Source organism: Stegostoma tigrinum, chromosome 6 (assembly GCF_030684315.1).
Source record: "Stegostoma tigrinum isolate sSteTig4 chromosome 6, sSteTig4.hap1, whole genome shotgun sequence".
NCBI lineage: Eukaryota > Metazoa > Chordata > Chondrichthyes > Orectolobiformes > Stegostomatidae > Stegostoma > Stegostoma tigrinum.
The window spans coordinates 48,976,174-49,001,755 of NC_081359.1; the positions used below are offsets into that span (position 1 = coordinate 48,976,174).

At 41.3% G+C, this 25,582-nt stretch overlaps 1 protein-coding gene across 7 annotated transcripts in view; it reads right to left on the bottom strand.

The window, feature by feature from the left end:
• fat3a (FAT atypical cadherin 3a) overlaps positions 1 to 25,582 on the bottom strand; it is an 808,281-nt gene that overhangs the window by 22,728 nt on the left and 759,971 nt on the right. For all 7 annotated transcript variants that reach the window (XM_059646553.1, XM_059646555.1, XM_059646551.1 and 4 more), the window contains 3 exons: positions 12,968 to 13,430; positions 9,486 to 9,639; positions 8,111 to 8,763 (listed from right to left, as the gene is read on the bottom strand). In XM_059646553.1, the coding sequence (XP_059502536.1) occupies positions 8,111 to 8,763; positions 9,486 to 9,639; positions 12,968 to 13,430 (1,270 nt within the window). The remainder of the gene's footprint in view (positions 1 to 8,110; positions 8,764 to 9,485; positions 9,640 to 12,967; positions 13,431 to 25,582) is intronic.

The following is a 25,582-nucleotide window of genomic DNA, read 5'->3' on the forward strand; positions in this document are numbered from 1 at the left end:
GCATTTATTGCCTACCCGATAAATCTGACATCACAGCATCAAGGACAGTTAGGTGGATCACTCCTATGAAAGCATGAAAGTTAAGTGTGAAGTTAGGGTTGGGATTAGGGTTCTTACAGTGGTGGGGGGTGGTGGTATCAGGTTCAATGGTGGTGTGGGGGAGGTAGTGGGGGACATTGGTAATGGGTGGTAAGGGAACCCTGGTGATTGGTGGTGGGGAGGTGCTGGTGATAAAGGTGCTGTGGCTGGGGATTGTTGGGTTTGTTGGTGGAGGGAGGGGGTAGGTATTTTGACCGCTCCTGGAGGTTGACTAAAATGGAGTGGAGTGTGGTGGTCAGATTCTGGGCAGTGAGAGGCAATGTTGGAGCAAGGTGGAAGCAGGGTTTTGGAGGGTGGAGGATTCAGTTGCACTGAAAATTAGAAAATCAAAAGTAAACAAGAGGATTGGATTTAAGTTTAGTTATGGGAATGATTGTTACTGAAAATAAGAAAAGGTACAGAATGTGTGAATGTCACATTGCACCAAAGAACCATAAAAGAGTAGGGAAATTCAATAGTGGAACGAAGCTTTGTATCTTAATGCAGGAAGCATTTAGAATAAAGGCAGATGAACTGATTGCACAAATCAAAATGATTTAATACGATCTCATAGACACTACAGAAACAGGGTTACAAGGAGATCAAAACTAGGAACTTAACATTCAGGGATATTTTTCCCTTTAGAGAGACATTTGGGGTGGAAAAGGTAGTGGCGTAGCACTGTTAATAAGAGATAAAATGAGCACAGTGTGAGAGATAATCAAGGTTCAATGATGGAGAGTTCATCTGGGATAAGGTAACAAAACAGCCAGGAAACAAAGAAAAAAAACTCGCGAGTTTTGAGAAGATTTGTAGCTCAGGTTGAGTTTCTGGATGTGAGTTTGCTTACTGAGCTGGAAGATTAGTTTTCAGACGTTTCGTCACCATTCTAGACAACATTATCAGTGGGCCTCCGATGAAGCGCTGGTGTTATGTCCCGCTTTCTATTTATCTGTTTAGGTTTCCTTGGGTTGGTGATGTCATTTCCTGTTCTTTTTCTCAGAGGATGGTAGAATGGCTCCAAATCAATGTATTTGCTGATGGAGTTCTACAGGAGCAACCATCCCAACACCCACAAACGAAGCTGCATTAGAACATTATTCCAATGAGCCACCACACACTGCAGCACAGAGGAACTACGAAGAGCAGAAGAAAATCACCTATACAGCGTATTCAAAAAGCATGGGTACCCAATGAACACAGTCTACCGATTTCTCAGCAACAAACCCAAACAAACAGACAAAATGGGCCCAGAAACCATAACCACTCTCCCCTACATCAAAGACATTTCTGAAATGACTGCCAGACTACTCGGACCTCTTGGCATCAGGGTAGCCCACAAACCCACCAACACACTAAAACAGCAGCTAATGAACTTAAAAGACCCTATACAGACAAGCAAAACGAACGTCATCTACAAAATACCTTGCAAGAACTGTGACAAACACTACATTAGACAAACAGGCAGAAAGCTAGCCACCAGGATACATGAACATCAACTAGCCACAAAACGACATGACCCACTATCACTAGTATCCTTACATACAGATGAGGAAGGACACCACTTTGATTGGGACAACACATCCATCGTAGGACAAGCCAAACAGACACATGCACGAGAATTCCTAGAAGTATGGCATTCCAACCGGAACTCCATCAACAAACACATTGATTTGGAGCCAATCTACCATCCTCTGAGAAAAAGAACAGGAAATGACATCACCAACGCAGGAAATGACATCACCAACCCAAGGAAACCTAACCAGATAAATAGAAAGTGGGACATAACACCAGCGCTTCGTTGGAGGCTCACTGATGATGTTACCTAGAATGGTGACGAAACGTCTGAAAACTATACTTACAGCTCAGCGAGCAAACTCATATCCAAAAAAAATCTCATTAAGAATCTACTGATGCCCATGAAACCATTACTGATTGAACACCTGGCTCATTAATGTCCTTCAGGGAAGAAAATCTGCCATCCTCACATGGTCTGGCCTACATGTGACTCCAGAATCATAGCATTTGGGCGTGGAATGCATTGCCAGAGAGGGTAGTGGAATCAGCCTCATTAGAGGTATTTAAGTGGCTATTAGATAGGCATATGGATGATAGCATAAGGTCAGGGCGGAGGTTAGATAGACATTATGTTTAGGATAAAGGTTTGGCAGAACGTCATGGGCCGAAGGGCCTGTACTGTGTTGTAGTGTTCTATGTTCAATGTGGTTGTGTCTCAACTGCCCTTTGAAATGACCTAGCAAGCCACTCAGTTCAAGGGCAGAGAGGGGCAGGCAATAAATGCTGACCAGCCAACAACACCCACGTCCCATGTTTGAATTAAATAAATACATTGTTAGGAATAGACTACACAACCTCAAACACTAGCCAATCTGTGGGAAAGGCTACAAATCAACAAACAGTATGAGCATGTGAAAAGAATGGAAGAACGATTATGAGTGACTTTAATTTTCATGGTGATTGGATTAATCAAATTGCAAAGGAGGGTTATGACAGCAAATTCATGGAGTGCATTAAGGATAGCTTCCCGCAGCAATGTGTCACAGAGTCAATCAGGGAGCAAGCTATTTTGTATTTTGTAATGTGTAATGAAGGGGGTTTAACAAACAACTTCAGAGTAAAACGTCCCCAAGGAAGCAGTGATCATAACATGATAGAATTTAATATTCGGTTCAATAGTGAGAAACTTGGGTTGGAAACAACTGTGTAATTTTAAATAAAGGGAATTATAATGAGGTGAGGATAGAGTTCACTAAAGTTAACTGAGTAAACAGATTAACAGGAATGATAGAAAAGTAATTCATGATTCTCAGCAAAAGTACATCCGATTAAATAGGAAAGATTTTAAAAGAAGAATAAATCAATTATGGCTAACAAAGGAAGCTAAGAAGAGTAGCGAGTTGAAAGAAAGAGCATATAATGAGGGCTAAATCAGTCACAGACCCAAAGACTGGGATAAATTCAAAATCCACCAAAGGAAGTCTAAGAAGTTAATAAACACAGAGAAATGACACTGGTAAACTAGCATGGTGTCTAAGATGAGAAGGCATAAATTTAACGTGAGGAGTAAATGGTTTAGGGAAGATCTGAGAGGATTGTTGAAATGTGGCACATGCTGTCTAAGAGGGCGGTGGAGGCAGGTGTTCTTGCAAGATTTAAGCAGCATCTGGATGGTATATTAAATGCCGGGGCATAGTAGGCTATGGACTGACTGCAAGCAAATCTGGGATCTGGGAGTGTTGGTCCAGGATTCTCTAAAGGTTAACTTGCAGGTACAGTCCGTGATTAAGAAAGTGAATGTAATGTTGTCGTTTATCTCAAGAGGGTTGGAATATAAAAGCAGCCACGTGCTTCTGAGGCTTTATAAAGCTCTAGTTAGGCCCCATTTAGAATACTGTGTCCAATTTTGGGCCCTACACCTCAGGAAGGATATACTAGCCTTGGAGCGTGTCCAGCGGAGACTCACATGGATGATCCCTGGAATGGTAGGTTTAACGTATGTTGAACGGCTAAGGATCCTGGGATTGTACTCATTAGAGTTTAGAAGGTTGAGGGGAGATCTAATAGAAACTTACAAGACAATATATGGTTTAGAAGGGGTGGATGCTAGGAAGTTGTTTCCGTTAGGCGGGGAGACTAGGACCCTTGGGCACAGCCTTAAAATTAGAGGGGGTAAATTTAAAACGGAAATGAGATGACATTTCTTCAGCCAGAGAGTGGTGGGCTTGTGGAATTCATTGCCACAGAGTGCAGTAGAGGCCGGGACGTTGGATGCCTTCGAGGCAGAGATCGACAAATTCTTGATCTCACAAGGAATCAAGGGCTACAGGGAGAGTGCAGGCAAGTGGAGTTGAAACGCCCATCAGCCATGATTTAAATGGCGGAGTGGACTTGATGGGCCGAATGGCCTTACTTCCACTCCTATGTCTTATGGTCTTAAATGAGGTCATTTAATTTAGTATTTGTTGCTTGGGATAGATTTGGTGAGTTGAAGGCCCTTTTTCTATGCTGTATGACTCAGTGATCACTACGAATATTAAAAATAACTGACAAGAACAGCTTCTAGAAATATATCTAAGTAAGACAGACGTCAAACTAAACATTGGCCTCTTAGAAAATAAATCTGTGGCCATGGTTATGGAAACAAGGAAATTGCCAATGAATTAAATAGATATTTTGCATCAGTCTTTATGGTGGAAGATACTTGGAACATCCCATTAATACTTAACAAGGCATGGGGGAATTAAGTACCATTATGGTCAACAGAAAAATAGTAAAAAGCAGTATTAGACAAACTAATGGGGCTAAAGACAGATAAGTCCTTTGGCCCTGATAGCTTGCATCGTAGAATCCTAAAAGAGTTAGTTACAAATACAGTGGATGTTTTGGATGCAATTTTACAAAAATAATTAGATTCTTGAAAAGCAATTCTGGAAAATTACGTGACACCCTTAATCAAAAAGGTACAGGGGTAAAAAGCAGGTCACTATATGCCAATTAGTCCAATATCTATTGTTAAAAAAAATTGAAATCAATTATCGAGAAAGTGATAGCAGAACATTTGGAACATCATAACATAATCCAGCAAAACCAGCACGACTCATGAAAGGCAACCATGTCTGACTAAGGTTTTTTAAGCATTTTTTGAGGAAGGCTCAACCAGAGTGGATACAGGGAACCACTGTATGTGTTGTATTTGGACTTCCAGAACGTATTCAACAAAGTACCTCAGATAAAGTTGTCATAAGGTAAAAGCCCAAGGCTTTGGAGGTAGTATATTGACACCGATAGCAAATTGGCATGAAACAGCACGCAAGGACAAGGGATTTTTTTCTGCTTGGTGACTTTTGACCAGTGCGGCTTCAAACGGATCAGTGCTGTGACTACAATTGTTTACAATATATATCAATGACTTGGAGGAGGAAAGTGAATGTACTGTAACCGAATTTACAGATGACCCAAAAATAGGTGGAAAATCATGTTGTGAGAGGAAGACAAACAGTTTACTGAGATATTGATGGTTAAGTAAGTGTGCAAAAAGTTGGCAAATGTGGGAATATGTGTAATTGCTCATTTTGGAAAGGAAAGCAAAAGAATAGTATTATTTAAATGGTAACAACTGCAGAAAGCGCAAAGGTGCAGTGGGTAATTAGGAACGTTAATAGAATATTAGCCCTTAGTTCAAGGGGTAGGAGGAGGGAAGTCCGATTGTAACCACACAAGGTGCTGGTGAGATCTCATCTGGAATACTGTACGTAATTTTGGTCCCCTTATTTAAGCTGCTGTTTCATTAGAGTCAGTTCAGAGAAGGTTCACTAAGATGATCCCCAGTATAAAGGGCTTGTCTTACAAGCCAAGGTTAAATAGGTTGGGACTGTGCTGTAAGATAATGGGAACTGCAGATGCTGGAGAATCCAAGATAACAAAGTGTGGGGCTGGATGAACACAGCAGGCCAAGCAGCATCTTAGGAGCACAAAAGCTGAGGTTTTGGGCCTAGACCCTTCATCAGAAAAGAGGGATGGGGACATGGTTCTGAAATTAATAGGGAGAGGGGGGTGGAGGCGGACTCATATTCTGCTGAGGAACCCTGCAGCCCAATGGTATCAATGTGGATTTCACCAGCTTCAAAATCTCCCCTCCCACCACTGTATCCCAAAACCAGTCCAGCTCGTCCCTGCATGCCTAATCTGTTCTTCCTCTCACCTATCCGCTCCTCGCACCTCAAGCTGCACCTCCATTTCCTACTTACTAGCCTCATTCTGCCCCCTTGACCTGTCCATCCTCCCCGGACTGACCTATCCCCTCCCTACCTCCCCACCTTCTCCTCTATCCTTCTTCAGCCCGCCTTCCCCTCTCTCCCTATTTATTTCAGAATCGTCTCCCCATCCCCTTTTCTGATGAGGTGTCTCGGCCCAAAACCTCAGTTTTTGTGCTTCTAAGATGCTACTTGGCCTGCTGTGTTCATCCAGCCCCACAATTTCTTAACTGGTGGTAAGGAGTTCAGAAAACACTTAATCCTTTGAGAGAAGCAAGTTCTCCAGATTTTAGGAGGAGAGCTGATTTCATTGAAACATACAATATTTTTAACGGCTTAGCAGAGTAAATACTGAGAGGATTTCCTCTTATGGTTGAGTCTAGGACCAGAAGGTGGAGTCTGAGAATTAAGGGGCACCAATTTAAGACAGATGAGGAGAACTTGCTTCTCTCAAAGGATTAAGGGTTTTATGAACTCCCTACCACGGAGACGTGTGGCACCACAATCCTTGTGTAGGATTAGTGCTGCAGTAGATAGATGGGAAGCAAGGATTATGGGGCAAAGGCAGGGGAGAAGACATGAGGAGTGTTAGATCAGCCATGATCCTATTGAACAGTGGAGCAGGTTTAAGGGAGCTAATGGCCTACTCCTGTTCCGATGTCTTATGGTAAGTACTGGGGACATCAGAAAGATATAATTGAGGAAACAGATAATTTGAGGGGTTTAAGACATAGTGTAGTTATAGGAGTGAATACTAGACACAGGCACTCAAGGCCTTTAGCCTGCACTATAATTTCTTAACTTCTTCTCTTTGGCTGCTCAGACAGGTTTCAACTTATTGGGACTTCGCTCACTATAGCGCAGGCTACCAATGTTTCAATCCCAGAATCAGCATTTCTCTCCCTCAAGAGAAAAAGTTTCTCGGCTGTCAATGAGTTAGGAAATCCAATTAAGTTAGAAAGAAACTGAAAACACAACTAACTGACAGGTGTCCACAACTAGGCATTATCCCAGGTGAGAACAAACAAAAGGAATGCTTTGGAAGATACAGCTAATCCTAGAATAATTGACTCTTTTTGTTCACATTGCATTCAATGACACTTTTGAAAATAATGTCTCTTGCAAATAAAGTGTATCTGATATAAATCAGCTAATTTTGTGTACTTGATAACAGAACTTAATTATGAAGCTGTGTCATTGCAGACTGTTCCAGTCAGTTACAATCACCGAATGGATGCAAGGAAAACATAAGTACTGCAAAAGGAAAATTATTTGGGTAAATATTGTCATGTTAATGCAAGATTTGTAGCTAGTTATTACAGAATTAAAGACATATTTAAAATTTTCACTTGTTGGGGGTATTTAGAGATAACAAGAGCAAAATTATAAACAAGACAACTAAATACACGAAGAACACCTTAGCCTGAAGGACGATGTGTTCATTACCAAAGAAATCTTAGTATCTACATTTATTGATAAGGAACAAAGTTGATTAAATTTTGCTTTATGGAATTGTATTTTGATTATTTTTACATCATAATGCAATGTAGAAACTTGTGAACTCTTAGTTTGTCAGGGTAAGAAAGAACATTACTAATCTTTAATGTGTATTTCAGTTAATAAAGACTTAAGATAACGAGTCCAGTTCTGTAACATGTTTGAGATCCCAATCCAATCATTAGATGTGGTTGTAAGTGAACTGTGAGCATAAGCATGATTGCATTTACTGAATATTTAATAAACTTGCAAACTCTGCCTTCAACACTTAAAAATCTTATTGATTTTGAAGTAGAACATCTAGTCATAAATAAGAAGCAGTCTCTTATTTCTGATGCACATTTTCAAAATCTGAAGTGATTAGGTTTTATAGATATGACTTATTAATAAGACTAACAGGTTGCATTTGCAGTCTTATAGTATTATTTTACATCTCCACGATAACAATTTTGTAGTAAATAACAATCCAATGTATGTAGTTAATCACCAAAGTTCATTTTCATGAAGTACGCCATGTCTGGTTAAAGGACAGGTTCCTGTAGTTTTCCGAGCCCTAGCTGGCTGGGTCACGGAACAATGATGAAGTAAGAGCATAGACAGCTTAATGTAAGTTGCATCTTTCCCCTAACTGAAGGGAGGAGCTTGGAATTGAGCTAGCAAGATGGGATAGATACAAAAACGTATTAAACGAAAAGAAAAATAATTACAACAAAGTCAACATATCTTATCATCTGAAAACAAGCCAAGATAATATTCATTACCATCTCTATCTCTATCCCAGGTATTTTTTCTTAATGAATCATAAGCAGAGACAGCTCGAGTAACCGTAGGGAGATTTGGGGCCACACTGCACACAACAATGCCTCTACGTGCAGTTAGAAGTTGAGGCGATTCAGGGTGGAAGGTGCTCATTTCTTGATGCTCCATCTGCATTCCGTCAATTTTGTCTAAATTGTTTCTTGAATCACTATGGAAGCATGGTGTGTATGCCACAGGCCTTACTGGCACTTGAGGAGGACCTCCAGCTTCTTGGCAAATCTTACGACTTCCACCATTATTCCTAATACCTTTGAACTGAATACCGTTAGGCTTATTAAGCAGAGCTGCAGTTGCGGGGTCCTGCACTACAGTCATATTGTTACGTGCATGCTTTTTGAAGACCTTCTTTCGAAAAATTGCAAAAAGTATCACCAGTATCATCAGAACTAGTAAGATCACAGCTATTCCGATAAATTCCTCTTTGCCAACATAGGGATGTCCGGGTTGTATATTGGGCACCACAAATGGCCTGAGGTCACAGTACAGCCCTATATATCCTGAAGTACAGTTACACTGGAATGAGCCCAAGGTATTTAAGCACATTCCTCCATTTTGGCACTCTTCCGTGTTACATTCATCAATGTCTTCTTCACACCTACAAGAAAAATCAACATGGTTTAAATTATCCATGTCAGAAAGTCTACTCTTTGTTATATTAAGGTAATGAAGTTTACTTGTGAGTTTCTCACCTAACTTTCCCCTAGTTGGTGTTTTATTTTAAATATTTTGGCTGGACTTTTAAATGTTCCCAGTTTTGGTTTCATTACAAGAGAAACAAATTGAATCTTGCTTCAAATAATTATCATGCACCTGATAATATATCGCATATTGTAGACTGTTACCTCAATTTTTTTTACTGATAATTCAAAAATGGATAAAAAATAATCATGTTCTGCTGTTTGATAGTTGTTTATTCTTCAAGTGATATTTTTCTCCTTTTACCATGGTTAATGCAACTGATCTGGAGTCAGAATGCTCCTTAGGAAAGTTTTAAGTAAAAAAAAATCCAAGAAGTAACTATTTCAGTTTTAGTCCTTTTAGCATTCTTATTTCAACCCTTTCTGAACAATATTCACCAATTCAACCTGTTTAACGTGTCAATCAAATGGGTCAATTTTTAATTTACCCTTTTTCTAAATGTTTAACATGGAATTATATATTCTGATGTAATAATCTAATAATTGACTACCACCAGCTTCCTGCTAATACCAGCACTTGGAAACCAAACGAAGTCTCAAACTGGGAGTGGAAGAAGCTCAGCAATCCACATTTATGCAACACCGTTTACATGAGAGTAGTGGTTATATATAAACTCACATCAAACCCATAAATCCTTCTTTGCAGTCGCAGGCAAAATCACTGCCTAATGGATTGCAGGAGCCCCCATTCTGACAGGGATTTGGGAAGCAGGATGTAACTTCAATTTCACATTGGTTTCCTGTAAACTGTGGCAGACAGCTGCACTGATAACCTGTTGAAATAGAATAGCACACATTTAGCATATTGTATCTAAGACCTTACATTAGAGCAACACAAAATATTGCCTTGAGCAACAAAATATGGAAGTGTAAAAAATGTTTGACTTTTAGCTTTGCTTTTGTAAGTAATTCATCTATACATGTCAAATTTGTGTTTTATTTTTTCTTCCATATGTGGATCTGCGACAAGCACTTTAAGTAGGTGGGAGCAAGTATTTGTGGTGAGTGGAAGGCACAGTGACTTTCCTCTTTGGAAAGTGCCTCACTGTTGACATTATTGCTGAGATTGGAAGAGCAAGAAAACAGAGGAAAATGAACTCAACCAATAGAATTCCAATACACTATACTAACGAATGGGGACTGATATTAGTGAAGTTGAGAAATTTCCTGACTTGGCAGAACTCTTCTTTAATAAGTCACTATATTCTTCTCATGGGGAGATGCAAATAGGCTGAAGTTGGGACTGCATTTCCAACGCAGCAATAGAAGCATGAGACTAGCTCGAGCAGCAAACTAGAATGACTACCTCCATGTATTTAGTCATTGAGTCAGTTTTAATGATGGATATCAGGCCCTCAGTACCTCACCCCTTAATTTTCTGACACACCTCACTCCCACGATGCCCCTCATTGTTCCCAATGTCTCCTCATAACCTGATGCCTCCTTCAAGCGTACCTCCATTCTACCATGCTAATGGACAGCACAGTGGCTCAGTGGTTAGTACTGCTGCCTCACAGTGCCAAGGACCTGGGTTCAATTCCACCCTTGGGTGACTGTGTGTGTGGAGTTTGCACATTCTCCCTGTGTCTGCGTGGGTTTCCTCAAGGTGCTCCAGTTTCCTCCACAGTCGAAAGATGTGCAGGTTTGGTGGGTTGGGTATGCTAAATTGCCCAGTGTTCAGGGATGTGTAGCTTAGGTGGGTTATAAGGGGATGGATCTGGGTGGGATGCTCCAAGGGTCGGTGTGGACTTGTTGGGCCAAAGGGCTTGCTGCCACACTGCAGGGATTCTAATTCTACTCATAATCCTCACACTTTCAGCATGTTTACATATCCTCTAAAAACACTCAACCAGTAAAACATATAGTCACCATAGTCGTCCTGGACCACAGAAACACTCTCAAAATCTTACTTTTGATTAAAGTAATACCCTCTAAAACCTTCAATAACAAACGTGAAATGTCTATTATACAGACTATGCAGTCTCATACTTGTTCTATTAGCAATGCTATTCATGCAGATGGAAAGTTGAAATTTTCATCATTTTTCACTTTCACTACCACTACTATTCACACCTCCAAGTATTTTGAGGTAGTATCTTTGCTATGGTAATATCAAGGAATGTCAAGATAAGACAGTCAAGCATTTTCTTCTTAGAGGCAATTACTTCCTAGTATTTTAGTGGGAATAATGTCACTTGCTATTTATTAGCACAAGCCTAGATGTTGACTCGGTTCTGCTGCATGCAACATTAACAACTACATTATCTGAGGAATTATACATGGATTTGAGTGTTGTGAAATCATCCAACATTCACACTTCTGACTTTATGAAGAAGTTCATTCATGACACAGTTGAAGCACATTGATCTGAGGATCATATGCAGAGATGTCCTGTGGCTGAAGTGAACAGTATCCCACAACCATTTGCATTTTCCTTTTGCACAGTCTCAGAAGTGAAGATTAAAGATATGAACATTGCTGTTTTTGGCACGGGCCAAACAACTGACACCTTTGCAGTGAGGACAGTAGTCAGTCAGCAGCTGGAGATTTTCTTGCCCATCTTTTTGACCAAGAATCAAGGGCTACCCAGACGTCTAGACTTAATGTTAAGGTCTCCCAGAACCTTCTTTTAGAATTATGTAACTATGTCCTCATTTCAAGCATACATGACCTGCCAGTAGATGAGAACATAACCAGGGACTGTCATGACAGTGGTCAGGCATATTTGCATAAATTGTTTCCTGACTGGTCTAAGGACCTGTTATTCAAAATATGACATCAATCACAAAGTGTTAGTGAGGGAGATTTTGCAGAATGATCATGTTGTCCAGATATATTTTCATTACTGTCCTAATCCACTGATTAGTTCTTTCTAGTCGTACCTTTCCCAGCAGTTTGCTACAACTGGGTGACTTAGTAGGTTACTTCAAAGGGCATTTGGGAATTAACCCATGTCTGAATTCTACATTATAGTAAAAAGTTGGGAGAATCAGGAAGCTACACTCGGGCATCTTTCTCAGCCCCAGCACAGCGGCTATGGCAGCATGGGTACTTATGTATTTGAGTGCCAGATGCAATTCCAAGTTTCACAAATGCAAGAGTGGAATAGATGTGTCAAAAATACATGAAGGAAAGTATCTGTCAATTGCAAAACAGTTTAAAACACATTCATTTTGGGAAAACTGCTGCAAATGAGTAGCTAACTTTTACGAATAACTTGAACCTTGCTGTATTTTGGTTTAAAAATGTGATCCCAATTTTCTCCAATCCTTAAGGTTCCATTCCCTCCATTTTATTAGACATTTCTGATAACTCAGTGGAAACCTAATTCATGTATGAGCACTCACAGTTACTATCAGCAGACTCTTGAACTGAGAGGAGTATCACAACTGAGACTGAGCTTGTACTTATCTCAGACAAACATGTCAATTTCAACAGGAATACTGCTTGGTTACGAGGACAGAAATCCTTGGATCCTTTCTCTTTATGAAGTCTGAATATTTAGGCTAAAAGTAGAATTTCTACGTAATGCTATTGATAATTCTGACTGAGCTGAGAATAAGCCCTAGAACTTGTGAGCTGTATATAAAGGGAGTGGGAGAATAGAACTTAATTTGAATTATATGTACCAGTACAAATGTTTGGAACGTGCAAGTGTTACTACTGTATAATGTTCAAGTTGCAATCATGTAAGCACTAGCTGATGTAATTTTCCATTATATTTACAATGTTTCAGACAGCATAAATGATAAACAAAAGATTACCGCTACAATTAATTGTTAAACCATTTTGCCATATGTTCTTAAAAAATGCAATGACTAATTTGCTCTTCATTAGCCCAATTTATTGTGCTAAATATTTTTAGAATTACTTCTGCATTATATTATTGCGATGAACACGAGAGCATGGCATTTATGGTACGCTTAACAAACTATGCTCTCATTTAGCAATTTTTACTTAAAGGTGATTTATTCACAAACAGAATTTGTTTATCGTATATTGATTGAATGCATGTAAAAATGTCAATATCTATAAGATTTGTATAACTTATTATTTCATTCAATGTCTGGTGGAACTTAAAGATGCAATGTAACAACTTACCACCAGATGGCTGGCTTATACAAATCCCTCCATTCTGGCACGGTTCTCTTGCACAAGTGTCTGGATACAAGACACAGCCGAGTTTCAGTTCTGTCAGACCAACCACTTCAGCAAAGTGACTGTGCTTATTTTGGAGTGGCAACTGGTTATCATTAAGGACAACAGAGTCCAGGCATCCTTGAAACCCACCAAGAACCTGTGCACTCTTATGACTTAACAAGCCATGAGCAGCTGGAACCTGGGCCCCAAAGTAGATGTAGTTATCAATACTGAATACATGAATGTTGAAAGGAGCCCATCGACGCTCCACATAGCTGTCATCAAGTGCAAGGCTTGTAAAATTCTTGTTGAGATCCAGAAAGACAGTGTGCCAATTCCCATCATTAACTGTTCTGCCAGAAATTCCCACAATGCCAGGCCCATTCCCACAGTCCAATTGAAACCAGAGTTTTCCATCCACAATCTGATGAAAGTAATAAATGTGAGAGAGATGTTATTTTAATTCAAATCCAAAATATTCAGTATCTTAAATTATTCAAAATTAATTTTCTGTATGCCTATTCTTAAATAATAAAATCGTGTCCATCATCTGTTTTCAATCAGGCCAAAGTATATTTAAAGTTGATTGCTCATTGAAACATAAATACTGAGAATAACAGAAATTTACCAACACCTTAATGTGCAATTCACGAGATTGGCTCAGTTACAAGGACCTCAATGAATGTTACATTTAACATCTAATAGACTTGGAATCATAGGCCTGGATTTTCATCTTCAAGGCAGGTGGCAGAAGTCATGAAAATTTCCACTGTTAGAGAAAATGTTACAGAAGGCAGGATTTTCATTTTGAGGGTGTGGGGATGAACGTGGGCTGAGTTAAGAAAACATTTAGTGGTGCCAAGTGGGATTGTTAACAATTGGGTGAACTGTTTAAGGATATCTGCACGGCAGTCTGTTGAGACTATTTCAGCTAGAATGAAAGAAAAAAGTCCGTCCAACCCACACCTCTTGACTGCAACAGACTCTCTATGCCCCGTACCCAATCAACCTCCTGGGGCTTTCAAGACCTTCTAATCAAAGTATGCCACCCAAAATCTCATACCCCCATGACCATTTAGTCGCAATAAAGTTCATAGAAGTAATAATTTCTATAGTGACAGTCATAGGTGGAAAAAGCAGTTTTAAAAGATAGCAAATCATTCAAAACCATCCACTACACTAAACAAAGTCTGTTCCTTCCTCAGGGCAATTCAAGAGGCAATCATCCAAAATCCTATAAAGTTTCAACAACTGACATTCCAAAAGCTCGAACACCTAAACTTTTGTGACTAAACATTGACAACTCTGATCATTTCTGTCAATTGCACAACCAAACAGGGCCTCTTTTTCTGAAAACACGTTCAACTATCGCTATAAGGTTCATTGTTTCTACACAGTGTGTAGTGAGTAAACAGACATTGAAGCTCCATTGCCTGAAATGAGGGGACACCTTTTAAGCAAGATTTCAACTCAGGGCACTGGTAACTTGAAAGTGAAAGACTGCAAAGCTTTATTTGTGGAGTTGAGTGTTCTTTCTCTAGTCTGTGGCATTCCTATTTCCGAAAAAAAAACTGAAGTCAAAACTTGCTGAGTCTTTCTTAGCTGTTCTGGGGTTTATATTGGCTGCAACCCAGTTACCATATCTTGCTTTACAATATTAACTGTATTTATAAAGTATATTGTTTAATTGGCTATTCAGGTGCTTTGTTCATCGTGAGGAAGTGCAAAAAGCTAATTTACCGCAAACATGTCCTTCCTACTCCGGAAGAACCTCTTTCTGCAATGTACTCCACTCAAACCAACTGGAATGCATGTACATACAAAGAGTTTGATATTACCACATTATAATTATTGTACACCCTTCAATGCTGCAGCAATTACTTCTTTTTGAAACATCCTTTTCAATGAATGTATGATTCAAGCACACCTGGTATGTTTAAAATACAATCTTCCTCAGATGTACAGAGACACCCGAAGGCATTTCTCCACAAAACTTTTAAGATAACAGCGAGGGACGGAAAAAAACAAAATCACTCAAGGCATTCATGATCCTGGGATTTATAGATATGGCCACAGAATATAAATGCCTGGAGGTTTTACTGAACCTCGATCAAACACTGGTGCAGCCCCCGATGTGGTACCATGACCATTTCTGCGGATGATAAAGGCTTTGACGAGGCCAGAGAAGAATTTTCTTGAGTAATTCCAAGGGGGTGTATGTTACAGTTGTTTGAAACCAAGAAGAGTTCAGAAAAAAATTAGAGGAACTGTCTTTGTTGACTGAACAGTCAGTAATTACTACACACCAAAGATTTAAGGTAATGGGCAAAGGAAAAAGACTACATGAGGAATTTGTTTCTGTTTGCAGCTTTTTTGGAATGCACAGTTTGGTAGAGTGATAGTTACAGGCTTAAATACCACTCCTAAAAGCAAGTGGGGTAAATAATTGAAGGAAAATATGCAGGAATTTGAGGAAAGAGCAGATAATTGGTACTAGCTGAACTACTCTTTAAAATGGCCAACACAGACTAAGCAAACAAAATGACTTTCTTTTTTGCTGTACTATCCTCTAATCCAGGTCTAAAAGTTGAACTGCATGACAGAAACAACCACCATTAAAGGTTAAAATCATACAGCTTCAACTTATATTTTTTTTGTTAAAGCTGATATAATTTTACATAGAATTCCTCGTATCAATATTTTAAATTACTTTACTTTCAATAAAACCCTTCATGTCTCAAAAGACATATCAGGTGATGAACTTATCCATTGGCAACAATAGAACCTAGTTGCATAGAAAGGTATTTAAGTTCTCTGATGCTTACTGCAGTATCATGCTAATAATATCATTTATCCCCTGGATACTAAATCAGCTAAAAGAAGATCTAAAAAATATGCAAAGAGGAATTGCTCATATTGCAGCCACTCCAGCAGAGCTGGGATTTTTGGGGATCTGCCATACGCATTTCATTTAACACAACAACAGTGCAGCAGCTAAAAGCTGCAGAGCAGGTGCACAAAGAATGAGGTCAACATTAGATTTGAAATTTGACAGGTCCATTCAGAAGTCTAATAACAGTGGGGATGAAGCTGTTCTTGGCTCTGTTGGTATGCATGTTAAAGCTATTGTACCCGCATTATTCTGTCTGGCGGAAAAGGCTGAAAGTGATTATAACTGGGGTGGGAAGGGTCTTTGATTACATGCCTTTGGATCATTCGGGAGGCAGAAAGGGTCATTGAGAGGAGTTACAGGGAAGTAGTCACTCCTCAGGTACAAGAAAAAGGCAGATGGGTTACGCTCAGGGGACAGAAGGGGAAGCAGCAGGCAGTGCAGGGATCCCCTGTGGCTATTCCCCTCAACAATAAGTATACTGTTTTGGATACTGTTGGGGGGAACGACTTACCAGGGGAAAGCAGTGGGGCACAGGTCTCTGGCACAGAGTCTGCCCCTGCTGCTCAGAAGGGAAGGGGGAAGAGGAGCAGAGCAGTAGTCATTGGGGACTCCATAGTTAGGGGGACAGATAGGATGTTCTGTGGGGACGAGAGAGACTCACGGTTGGTGTGTTGCCTCCCAGGTGCAAGGGTGCGTGATGTCTCTGATCGTGTTTTTGGGATCCTTATGGGGAAGGGGGCACAGCCCCAAGTCGTGGTCCACATTGGCACCAACGACATAGGTAGGAAGAGGGATGGGGATTTAAGGCAGAAATTCAGGGAGCTAGGATGGAAGCTGAGAGCTAGGACGAACAGAGTTGTTGTCTCTGGTTTGTTGCCCGTGCCACGTGCTAGTGAGGCGAGGAATAGGGAGAGAGAGAGGAGTTGAACACGTGGCTACAGGGGTGGTGCAGGACGGAGGGTTTTGGATTCTTGGATAATTGGGGCTCTTTCTGGGTTAGGTGGGACCTCTACAAGCAAGGTGGTCTTCACCTGAACCAGAGGGGTACTGATATCCTGGGTGGGAAATTTGCTAAGGCTATTCGGGTGGGTTTAAACTAATTCAGCAGGGGGATGGGCACCAAAATTGTAGTTCGACAATAGAAAAGGTTGAGAGTAGGGTGGTCCGAAATAAAGTTTCAGGGACGCAAGATGGCACCGGCAAGCAAGAAGTTGGTTTGAAGTGTGTCTACTTCAACACCAGGAGTGTCCGGAATAAGGTGCGTGAACTTGCAGCATGGGTTAGTACCTGGGACTTCGATGTTGTGGCCTTTTCGGAGACATGGATAGAGCAGGGACAGGAATGGTTGCCGGGTTTTAGATGTTTCAGTAAGAATAGAGAAGATGGTAAAAGTGGGGGGGGGGGGGGGGGGGGCGCGAGGTGTGGCATTGTTGGTCAAGGACAGTATTACAGTTGCAGAAAGGATGTTTGAGGACTCGTCAACTGAGGTAGCATGGGTTGAGGTTACAAACAGGAAAGGAGAGGTCACCCTGTTGGGGGTTTTCTATAGGCCTCCGAATAGCTCCAGAGATGTAGAGGAAAGGATAGCAAAGATGATTCTCGATAGGAGTGACAGAGACAGGGTAGTTGTCATGGGGGACTTCAACTTTCCAAATATTGACTGAGAACACTATAGTTCGAGTACTATAGATGGGTCAGTTTTTGTCCAGTGTGCAGGAGGGCTTCCTGACACATTATGTAGATAGGCCAACAAGGGGCGAAGCCACATTAGATTTGGTACTGGGTAATGAGCCCAGCCAGGTGTTAGATTTGGAAGTAGGTGAGCATTTTGGTGATAGCGATCACAATTCTGTTATGTTTACATTAGTGATGGAAAGGGATAGGTGTATACCACTGGGCAAGAGTAATAGCTGGGGGAAAGGCAATTACGATGAGATTAGGAAAGATTTAGGGAGCACAGGATGGGCTCATTAGAAATGTGGAGCTTATTCAAGGAAAAGCTCCTGTGTGTCCTAGATAAGTATGTACTTGTCAGGCAGGGAGGAAGCTGCAGAGCACGGGAGCCATGGTTTACGAAGGAGGTGGAATCTCTGGTCAAGAGGAAGAAGACGACTTATGTTAAGATGAGATGCAAAGGCTCAGTTAGGGCGCTTGAGGGCTACAAGGTAGCCAGGAAGACCTAAAGAGAGAGCTCAGAAGAGCCAGGACGAGACATGAGAAGTTGTTGGTGGATAGGATCAGGGTAAACCCTAAGGCTTTCTATAGGTATTTAAGGAATAAAAGAATGACAAAAGTAAGATTAGAGCCAATCAAGGATAGTAGTGGTAAGTTCTGTGTAAAGTCAGAGGAGATAGGGGAAGCGCTAAATGAATATTTTTCAACAGTATTCACTCTAGAAAATGACAATGTTGTCGAGGAGAATACTGAGGTATAGGCTACTAGACTAGGTGGGATTGAGGTTCACAAGGAAGAGGTATTAGAAATCCTAGAGGGTGAAGATGGATAAGTCCCCTGGGCCAGATGGCATTTATCCTAGGATCCTCTGGGAAGTCAGGGAGGAGATTGCCGAGACTTTGGCATTGATCTTTAATTCGTCATTGTCTACAGGAATAATGCCAGACAACTGGAGGATAGCAAATGTGGTTCCCCTGTTCAAGAAGGGGAGTAGAGACAACCCTGGTAATTATAGACCAGTGAGCCTTACCTCAGTTGTTGGTAAAGTGTTCGAAAAGTTTATAAGGGATAGGATTTATAATCATCTAGAAAAGAATAAATTGATTAGGGATAGTGAGCACGGTTTTGTGAAGGGAAGGTCGTGCCTCACGAACTTTATTGAATTTTTTAAGAAGGTGACCAAACAGGTAGATGAGAGTAAACCGGCTGATGTGGTGTATATGGATTTCAGCAAGGCGTTCGATAAGGTTCCCCACAGTAGGTTATTGTACAAAATGCGGAGGAATGGAATTGTGGGAGATATAGCAGTTTGCATTGGAAATTGGCTTGCTGAAAGAAGACAGAGGGTGGTAGTTGATGGGAAATGTTCATCCTGGAGACCAGTTACTACTGGTGTACCGCAACGGTCGGTGTTGGGTCCACTGCTGTTTGTCATTTTTATAAATGACCTGGATGAGGGCGTAGAAGGATGGGTTAGTAAATTCGCAGACGACACTAAGGTTGGTGGAGTTGTGGATAGTGACGAAGGATGCTGTAGGTTGCAGAGAGACATAAATAAGCTGCCGAGCTGGGCTGAGAGGTGGCAAATGGAGTTTAATACAGACAAGTGTGAGGTGATGCACTTTGGTAGGAGTAACCGGAAGGCAAAGTACTGGGCTAATGGTAAGACTCTTAGTAGTGTAGATGAGCAGAGAGATCTCGGTGTCCACGTACACAGATCCTTGAAAGTTGCCACCCAGGTTGACAGGGCTGTTAAGAAGGCATAGAGTGCTTTAGCTTTTATTAACAGAGGGATCGAGTTCCGGAACTAAGAGGTTATGCTGCAGCTGTACAAAACTCTGGTGCGGCCGCACTTGGAGTATTGTGTGCAGTTCTGGTCACCGCATTGTAAGAAGGATGTGGAAGCTTTGGAAAGGGTGCAGAGGAGATTTACTCGGATGTTGCCTGGTACAGAAGGAAGGTCTTCCGAGGAAAGGCTGAGGGACTTGAGGCTGTTTTCATTAGAGAGAAGAAGGTTGAGAGGTGACTTAATTGAAACATATAAAATAATCAGAGGGTTCGATAGGGTGGATAGGGAGAGACTTTTTCCTAGGATGGTGACGGCGAGCACGAGGGGGCATAGCTTTAAATTGAGGGGTGAAAGATATAGGACAGATGTCAGAGGTAGTTTCTTTACTCAGAGAGTAGTAAGGGAATGGAACACTTTGCCTGCAACGCTAGTAGATTCGCCAACTTTAGGTACATTTAAGTCGTCACTGGATAAGCATATGGATGTACATGGAATAGTGTAGGTTAGATGGGCTTCGGATCGGTATGACAGGTCGGCACAACATTGAGGGCCGAAGGGCCTGTACTGTGCTGTAATGTTCTATGTTCTATGCCTGTCTTTCTGAGGCAGCAGAAAGTATAGATGGAGTCAAGGGACAGACATTTGGCTTACACAATGGACTGCGCTCTGTTCACAACTCTCTGTAGCTCCTCATGGTCCTGGGCACATTAGTTGCCATATCAAGCTATGACGCATCTGGATAGAATGCTTTCTAAGGTGCATCAACAAAAATTGGTAAAAGTCTTTACAGGCATAGAGTCATAAAGTCTACAGAATGGAAACAGGTCCTTGGCCCAACTTGCCCATGCTTCCCAGTTTTCACATTTTAAGCTAGTCCTATTTTCCTGCATTTAGTCCAACCAGACCTGTCCCATCCATATACCTGCCAAAATGTTTCTTAAATGATGATATTGTACTTGCTTCCACCACTATTTCTGGCAGCCTGTTCCAGACACTCACCACCCCTTCTGAGCAATTGCCCTTCTGGGCCCTTTTGTACCTCATCCCTCTCACCTTAAACCTATGCTCTCTAGATTTAGACTCCTCTTTCTGTTGGAAAATCTGTTGGATATCTACCTTATCTATGACTCTCATGATTTTATAGACCTCAGTCAACAGTTGACAATAATAGACCGGAAGATCCCATGTTTAAATCTTCACATCCAATCTCGGGATAGCCACAGGGATGTCACAGTTGGTGGCAGTGCCATCAGTTTGTGCAGCAGCCGTGATTCAGTGGCAGCTTTCCTGCCTTGGGATCAGGCGGTTCTGACATCAAGTCCCACTCTGATTGGATGTTGTCCTGTTGGAGGTGTCACCTTTCAGATGAGAGGTTAACCCTAGCTCCTATCTGCCTGCTTGTGTGGACGAAAAATTTTCCATTTTGAAGAGGAGCAGAGGAATTATCCCAAGTGCCCTGGGCCAGTACTTAACCCTCAATTGACAAGACAACAAATGGATTTAATAATAATTACATTGATGTATGTGAGAACCTACAGTGTACAAATCGGCATTTCTTACATTACAGTAGCACTTACCCCGCAGGAGTACTTCACTGGGTGTAAAGTGCTCAACACATCCGGTGATTGTGAAAAGCCAAGGCTCCTGTACCTGCCGACAGAAGACTGGTAGAAGAAAGTGTGGAATTGTGATCTGGTTCATCTGCGATACTTCCCATGGCGTATATGCTGCCAAGACAAACTGTCTGCAGCATGCAAGACGAACAGGCACAAATCACAAAAGATGCAAATTTTTCTAGATTCATATCAGTGCATGAACAGGCTCAGAGAATAGGTGCAGGAAGAGGAAACAGCATCTCTCTTAGTGAGGGGAACTACCAGCTGTTCCACCAGTTTTGCATGCCTAATTTCCAGAGCCTCCTGAGGAAATAGCAGCATGGTTGCGCTTCCTTGACGGTTGCATCAACATGGGTGGACCAGGACAGATTGTTGGTGATTGCCACTCTTAGAAACTTGACAACTCTCGACCACTTCCATTTCAGCTCCATTGATGTAGAAAGGAGTGGGGAGTGCCTTCCACCTTGGTTCCAGAAGTCAATGACCATCTCTTTTGTTATGGTGAGGGAGAGATTGTTATCTTTACACCACATTACCAAGCACTCACTCCCTTTCCTGTATTCCGTCTTGTTATTATTTGAGATTCAGCCTACAATGGGAGTGTCGTCAGCACACTGGTAGTTGGAGTTAGGATGAAATTTACCCACACCGTCATGAGCGTACAGCGAATATATCAAGGGGCTGAGTACGCAGCCTTGTAGGGCACTGCTGTTGAGGATTGCTGTGTGGAGGAGGTACTGTTGCCTATTCTCACTGATTGCAGTCTGTGGGTCAGAAAGTCAAGGATCCAGTTGCGAAGGGTTGGGCAGAAACCTAGGCCTTGGACTTTGGAGTTTAGTTGGATTGGAATCACAGTGTTGAAGGAAGCGCTTTAGTCAATGCCTAGGAGCCTTAAGTAGAAATCTTTGTAATCCAGATGTTGCCAGGGATGAGCGTAGGGCCAGGGAGATAGCATCTACCATGCACCATGTGATGGTAGGTGAATTGCAAGAGATCAAGGCAGGCTGGGAGGTTGGAGTTGACATAAGCCACGACTAACCTCTCAAAGCACTTCATAATTATGAAAGTCACAGCCTCCAGGTGGTAGTCACTGAGGCATGATGCATGAGTTTTCTTTGATACTGAGCTGATGTTGGTCTTCTTGATGCAGATGGGGACTTCAGATCAAAGAGGTTTAAGTTGTCAGTGAATACTCCCGCCAACTGGTATGTGCAGCATCTGAGTGCATAGACAGGGATTCCACCTGGGCCAATTGCTCTCTATGGGTTTACTCTCAAAAAGGCTGATCCAACACCTGCAGCAGTGACTGATAGAACAGGTGCTTCCAAGGCTATTGGGACATGCGATACCATTTCACTGACCTTCTCTTGGAAATGAGCCGATCACTGCAGGAAACCACACTATCAGTTACAGTGAGCCTAGATCCAGGTAGTAGTCCAGGTCAGTGCTGCGTTCTAAGTAAAAAGGAATGCACCACAGTGCCCGAGCAAGGCCAATGAATTTCTGTGCTGTGCAAGGATAAGTGCCACCATCATCTCTCTGCTACCTCACATTTACATGGCAACCAATCATGAACTCTGACACTACAAACACATTCCGCCAAGGATCACAGTCCTCCAAAACCATTCACCCTTTTTGTCCCCTGCATTTCCAGTTTACTCACTGGCGAAACCTCATTGCCTCTCCTGCTCTTACGTGACAGCACTTCCACCCACTTTCATCATACTCAATCTCCCTTTTTATTTTATTATAAAAAAAATTGGTCCACCCAGCACCTTCCAAACTGGGCAGCACGATGGTTCAACGGTTAGCACAGTTTCTTAACAAAGCTAGGGACCCAAGTTCAATTCTAGCCTTGGGCAACTGTCTATGTGGGGAGTTTACACATTCTCCACATATCTTTGTATGTTTCCTCCAGGTGCTCTCGTTTCATTCCACAGTCTGAAAGTGTGCACGTTAGGTGGATTGGCCATGCTCAATTTCCCATAGTACCCAAGGGTGATGCAGCCAGATGGCCTGCTTCAACGCTGGAGGGATGCTATGATGTGTCTGTAGCCCCTGGCTGACATACATATAATCCTTGGAATGGTTGCATTTGATATATTGAATTGACTGCGGCCTAATCTTCGTACTGCAAGGAAACAGAGGCCTGGACTCTGCTGGGATAAAATACCTGACTGACTGTGGCAATGGCTCTGGACTGGAGTCTGATGAACCCGTTAACAGACTGTGGCAGCAGCCTTGAACTGATTGTGGACCTCCTGACCACATCGAGGACTACTTCCTTCTGACTTTCAGATATGGTCATTTGTTTGAAACACATCCAAGTGTTTGTTGTGTAAGCTGTTGGCACTTGCTGTAGATAGCACAGTGACCAACACTGCTATGTTCACTCCCTTGACAATTAAATGTTCTTCATGTGACAAGTTGCCTGTCTCCCCGACTGTGCTAAAAGAAACGTTGCAAGATACAAAGGCTGTCAGCATTCAAGTAAATGGTAAAATAAGTAAGTGATAAGCAATCAAATAAGAACCATTAGATGCATCCTATTTAAATGCTTGAAATGCATGTAATGTCCCTGTGCACAAAGCAACCTGGTAGAAGCATGCAAGTTTTGGTTGTTCACGAACTCCAAAGTTTAGTCCTGAAGGGCTGAAGTGGTGTGAGAGTTGGACCGAGAGCGAGCTTAATGATGTGGTGAGGCTGGTGGTTGATGGCACCTCCGATGGCAAAGAGTGGATGAGGGTGTTTTCTATGGAGCATGTAGGGTCATTGTGGTGAAGACTGGCCACCAGTTACCTGCTTTGACCAGTCAAGAGATTGTGCCATTTCAGTTTCTCTCAAGGAAAACGGGAGAATTAGAAGTAGCATAGAATTGTGGCCAGTTGTGCTAATAATGTAATACAAATGCATGGTAACTAAAGTACCTGGAGCACAATAGCAAGATTCTAAAGTCATCTTTTACACATTAAAGGGATTATCAGGAAACCTTTTTCCATGGTTGAGATTCTCACTTTTACATTCTTGGTGTATTTTCTCAGCTTCGTTGTCATTGCCCATATCCCTTTGGAGAGGGAAAATGTGGCATGTTAGAATCATTCAAAGGCAGTCGATGAAAGATTTAGAGTGCTGCTGATGAGTTTTCATATTTTTCATGATTTTAAAGTGTTTTCAATTGCTTACTTCAGGTTTCTTTCAATCAATTATGGATGAAACTGTGCGTGCTTCCTCTGTCTTCTGACTCTGTCATAATTTAGTTTCCCAAGATGGATTTCAGAATAGTCATGCTTATGACTTGCAAAATGTGGAGCATATTAATGATGGCCTGAAAGGTGTTTAATTCTCTCTTTACATTTTATAATATAACACGCAAAATTGGCAAATAATTAAAGTCAATCTGAACATTAATTCAACAGCTCAAATTATTCCAGGTCCCATATTTACAAATCCCACACGTGCATTGTGAATGTCTCATTATGTGATTATTGAGACATAGCTATCAAAAAAATCAGGAGAATTAAATATTTCAGGACATATATATCAGTAAATTTCCAAAGAGAAAAGGGGAAGGCAGAGTAGCTTCCGTCAATCGAGCATTTACTGCTTGAAAGCACTGTTGGTGACCTCTTCCATTACTTTTCTGAAGATTGACAGTAGACTGATGGCACAGCGATTGGCTCAGTTAGGCTTGGACCCATACCTTCTGATCCAGAAATAGGGACATCACCAATGTGCAAAGGGCCTAAAAGGGGTTGCCTTGCTTTTTATCAATCCCTGGACATTATTCTACTTTACTAGGTAGATTACAGTGTTGTAGATGTACTGGAACAGGCTGGCCTAGAGCATGGCTATTAGCAGAATATTTTCAGGACTCATATCCTTTGAAACTGAGGTAAACCATCCTTAAAAAAAAGCTTTCATCAAACACTCTTTAGTAAATCCAGTGGAACAAAAGCAAATTCACTTTTAATTATCCTGTTTAAATTCATTAGTAAGTTTCCACCATCTACATAATTTCAAATCAATCAAATACACTTCTGCAGTAGTATGCGGATATGATGATATGATAAAGGTACTGACGTAGACATCAATTCATTCTTCTACAGTCTCAACAATATATCTGCTATAGTACTCAGGCTAGGATATATTGCCTGCAGATTAGATAGAAGGATTATGGAAAATTAAGATGAAAGGCAAGCAGCTGTTGGAAAACATCATTAGTGTATAACAGCTGCTTCAGAAATTTATTTCTGGCATCTTTGTATAGGATGTCAAATTTACATTATCCCACTGCATTTGATGTAAATCTCTGATGTGTTCTAAAACTAAATATTGTCCATAAATCAAACATGCACTTAAATTCTGTATGCTGAGGACCAGAAAATTAAATAAATAATATTGACCAAATTGCAATATTATTTATTATTATGAAAACTGAAGTGCTTACTAACCGTAAACAGTTGCCTTCACAAGCTACCAATCAGAATCAAGGAACATAAAAGGTAATTACACGGTTGTAGGATGTCTAACAGTTCAATTCCTGATATTTGCTTAGGGATTAATATCAAATCCAAAACAAAATTCTCACTAGATTCAGCATCTCT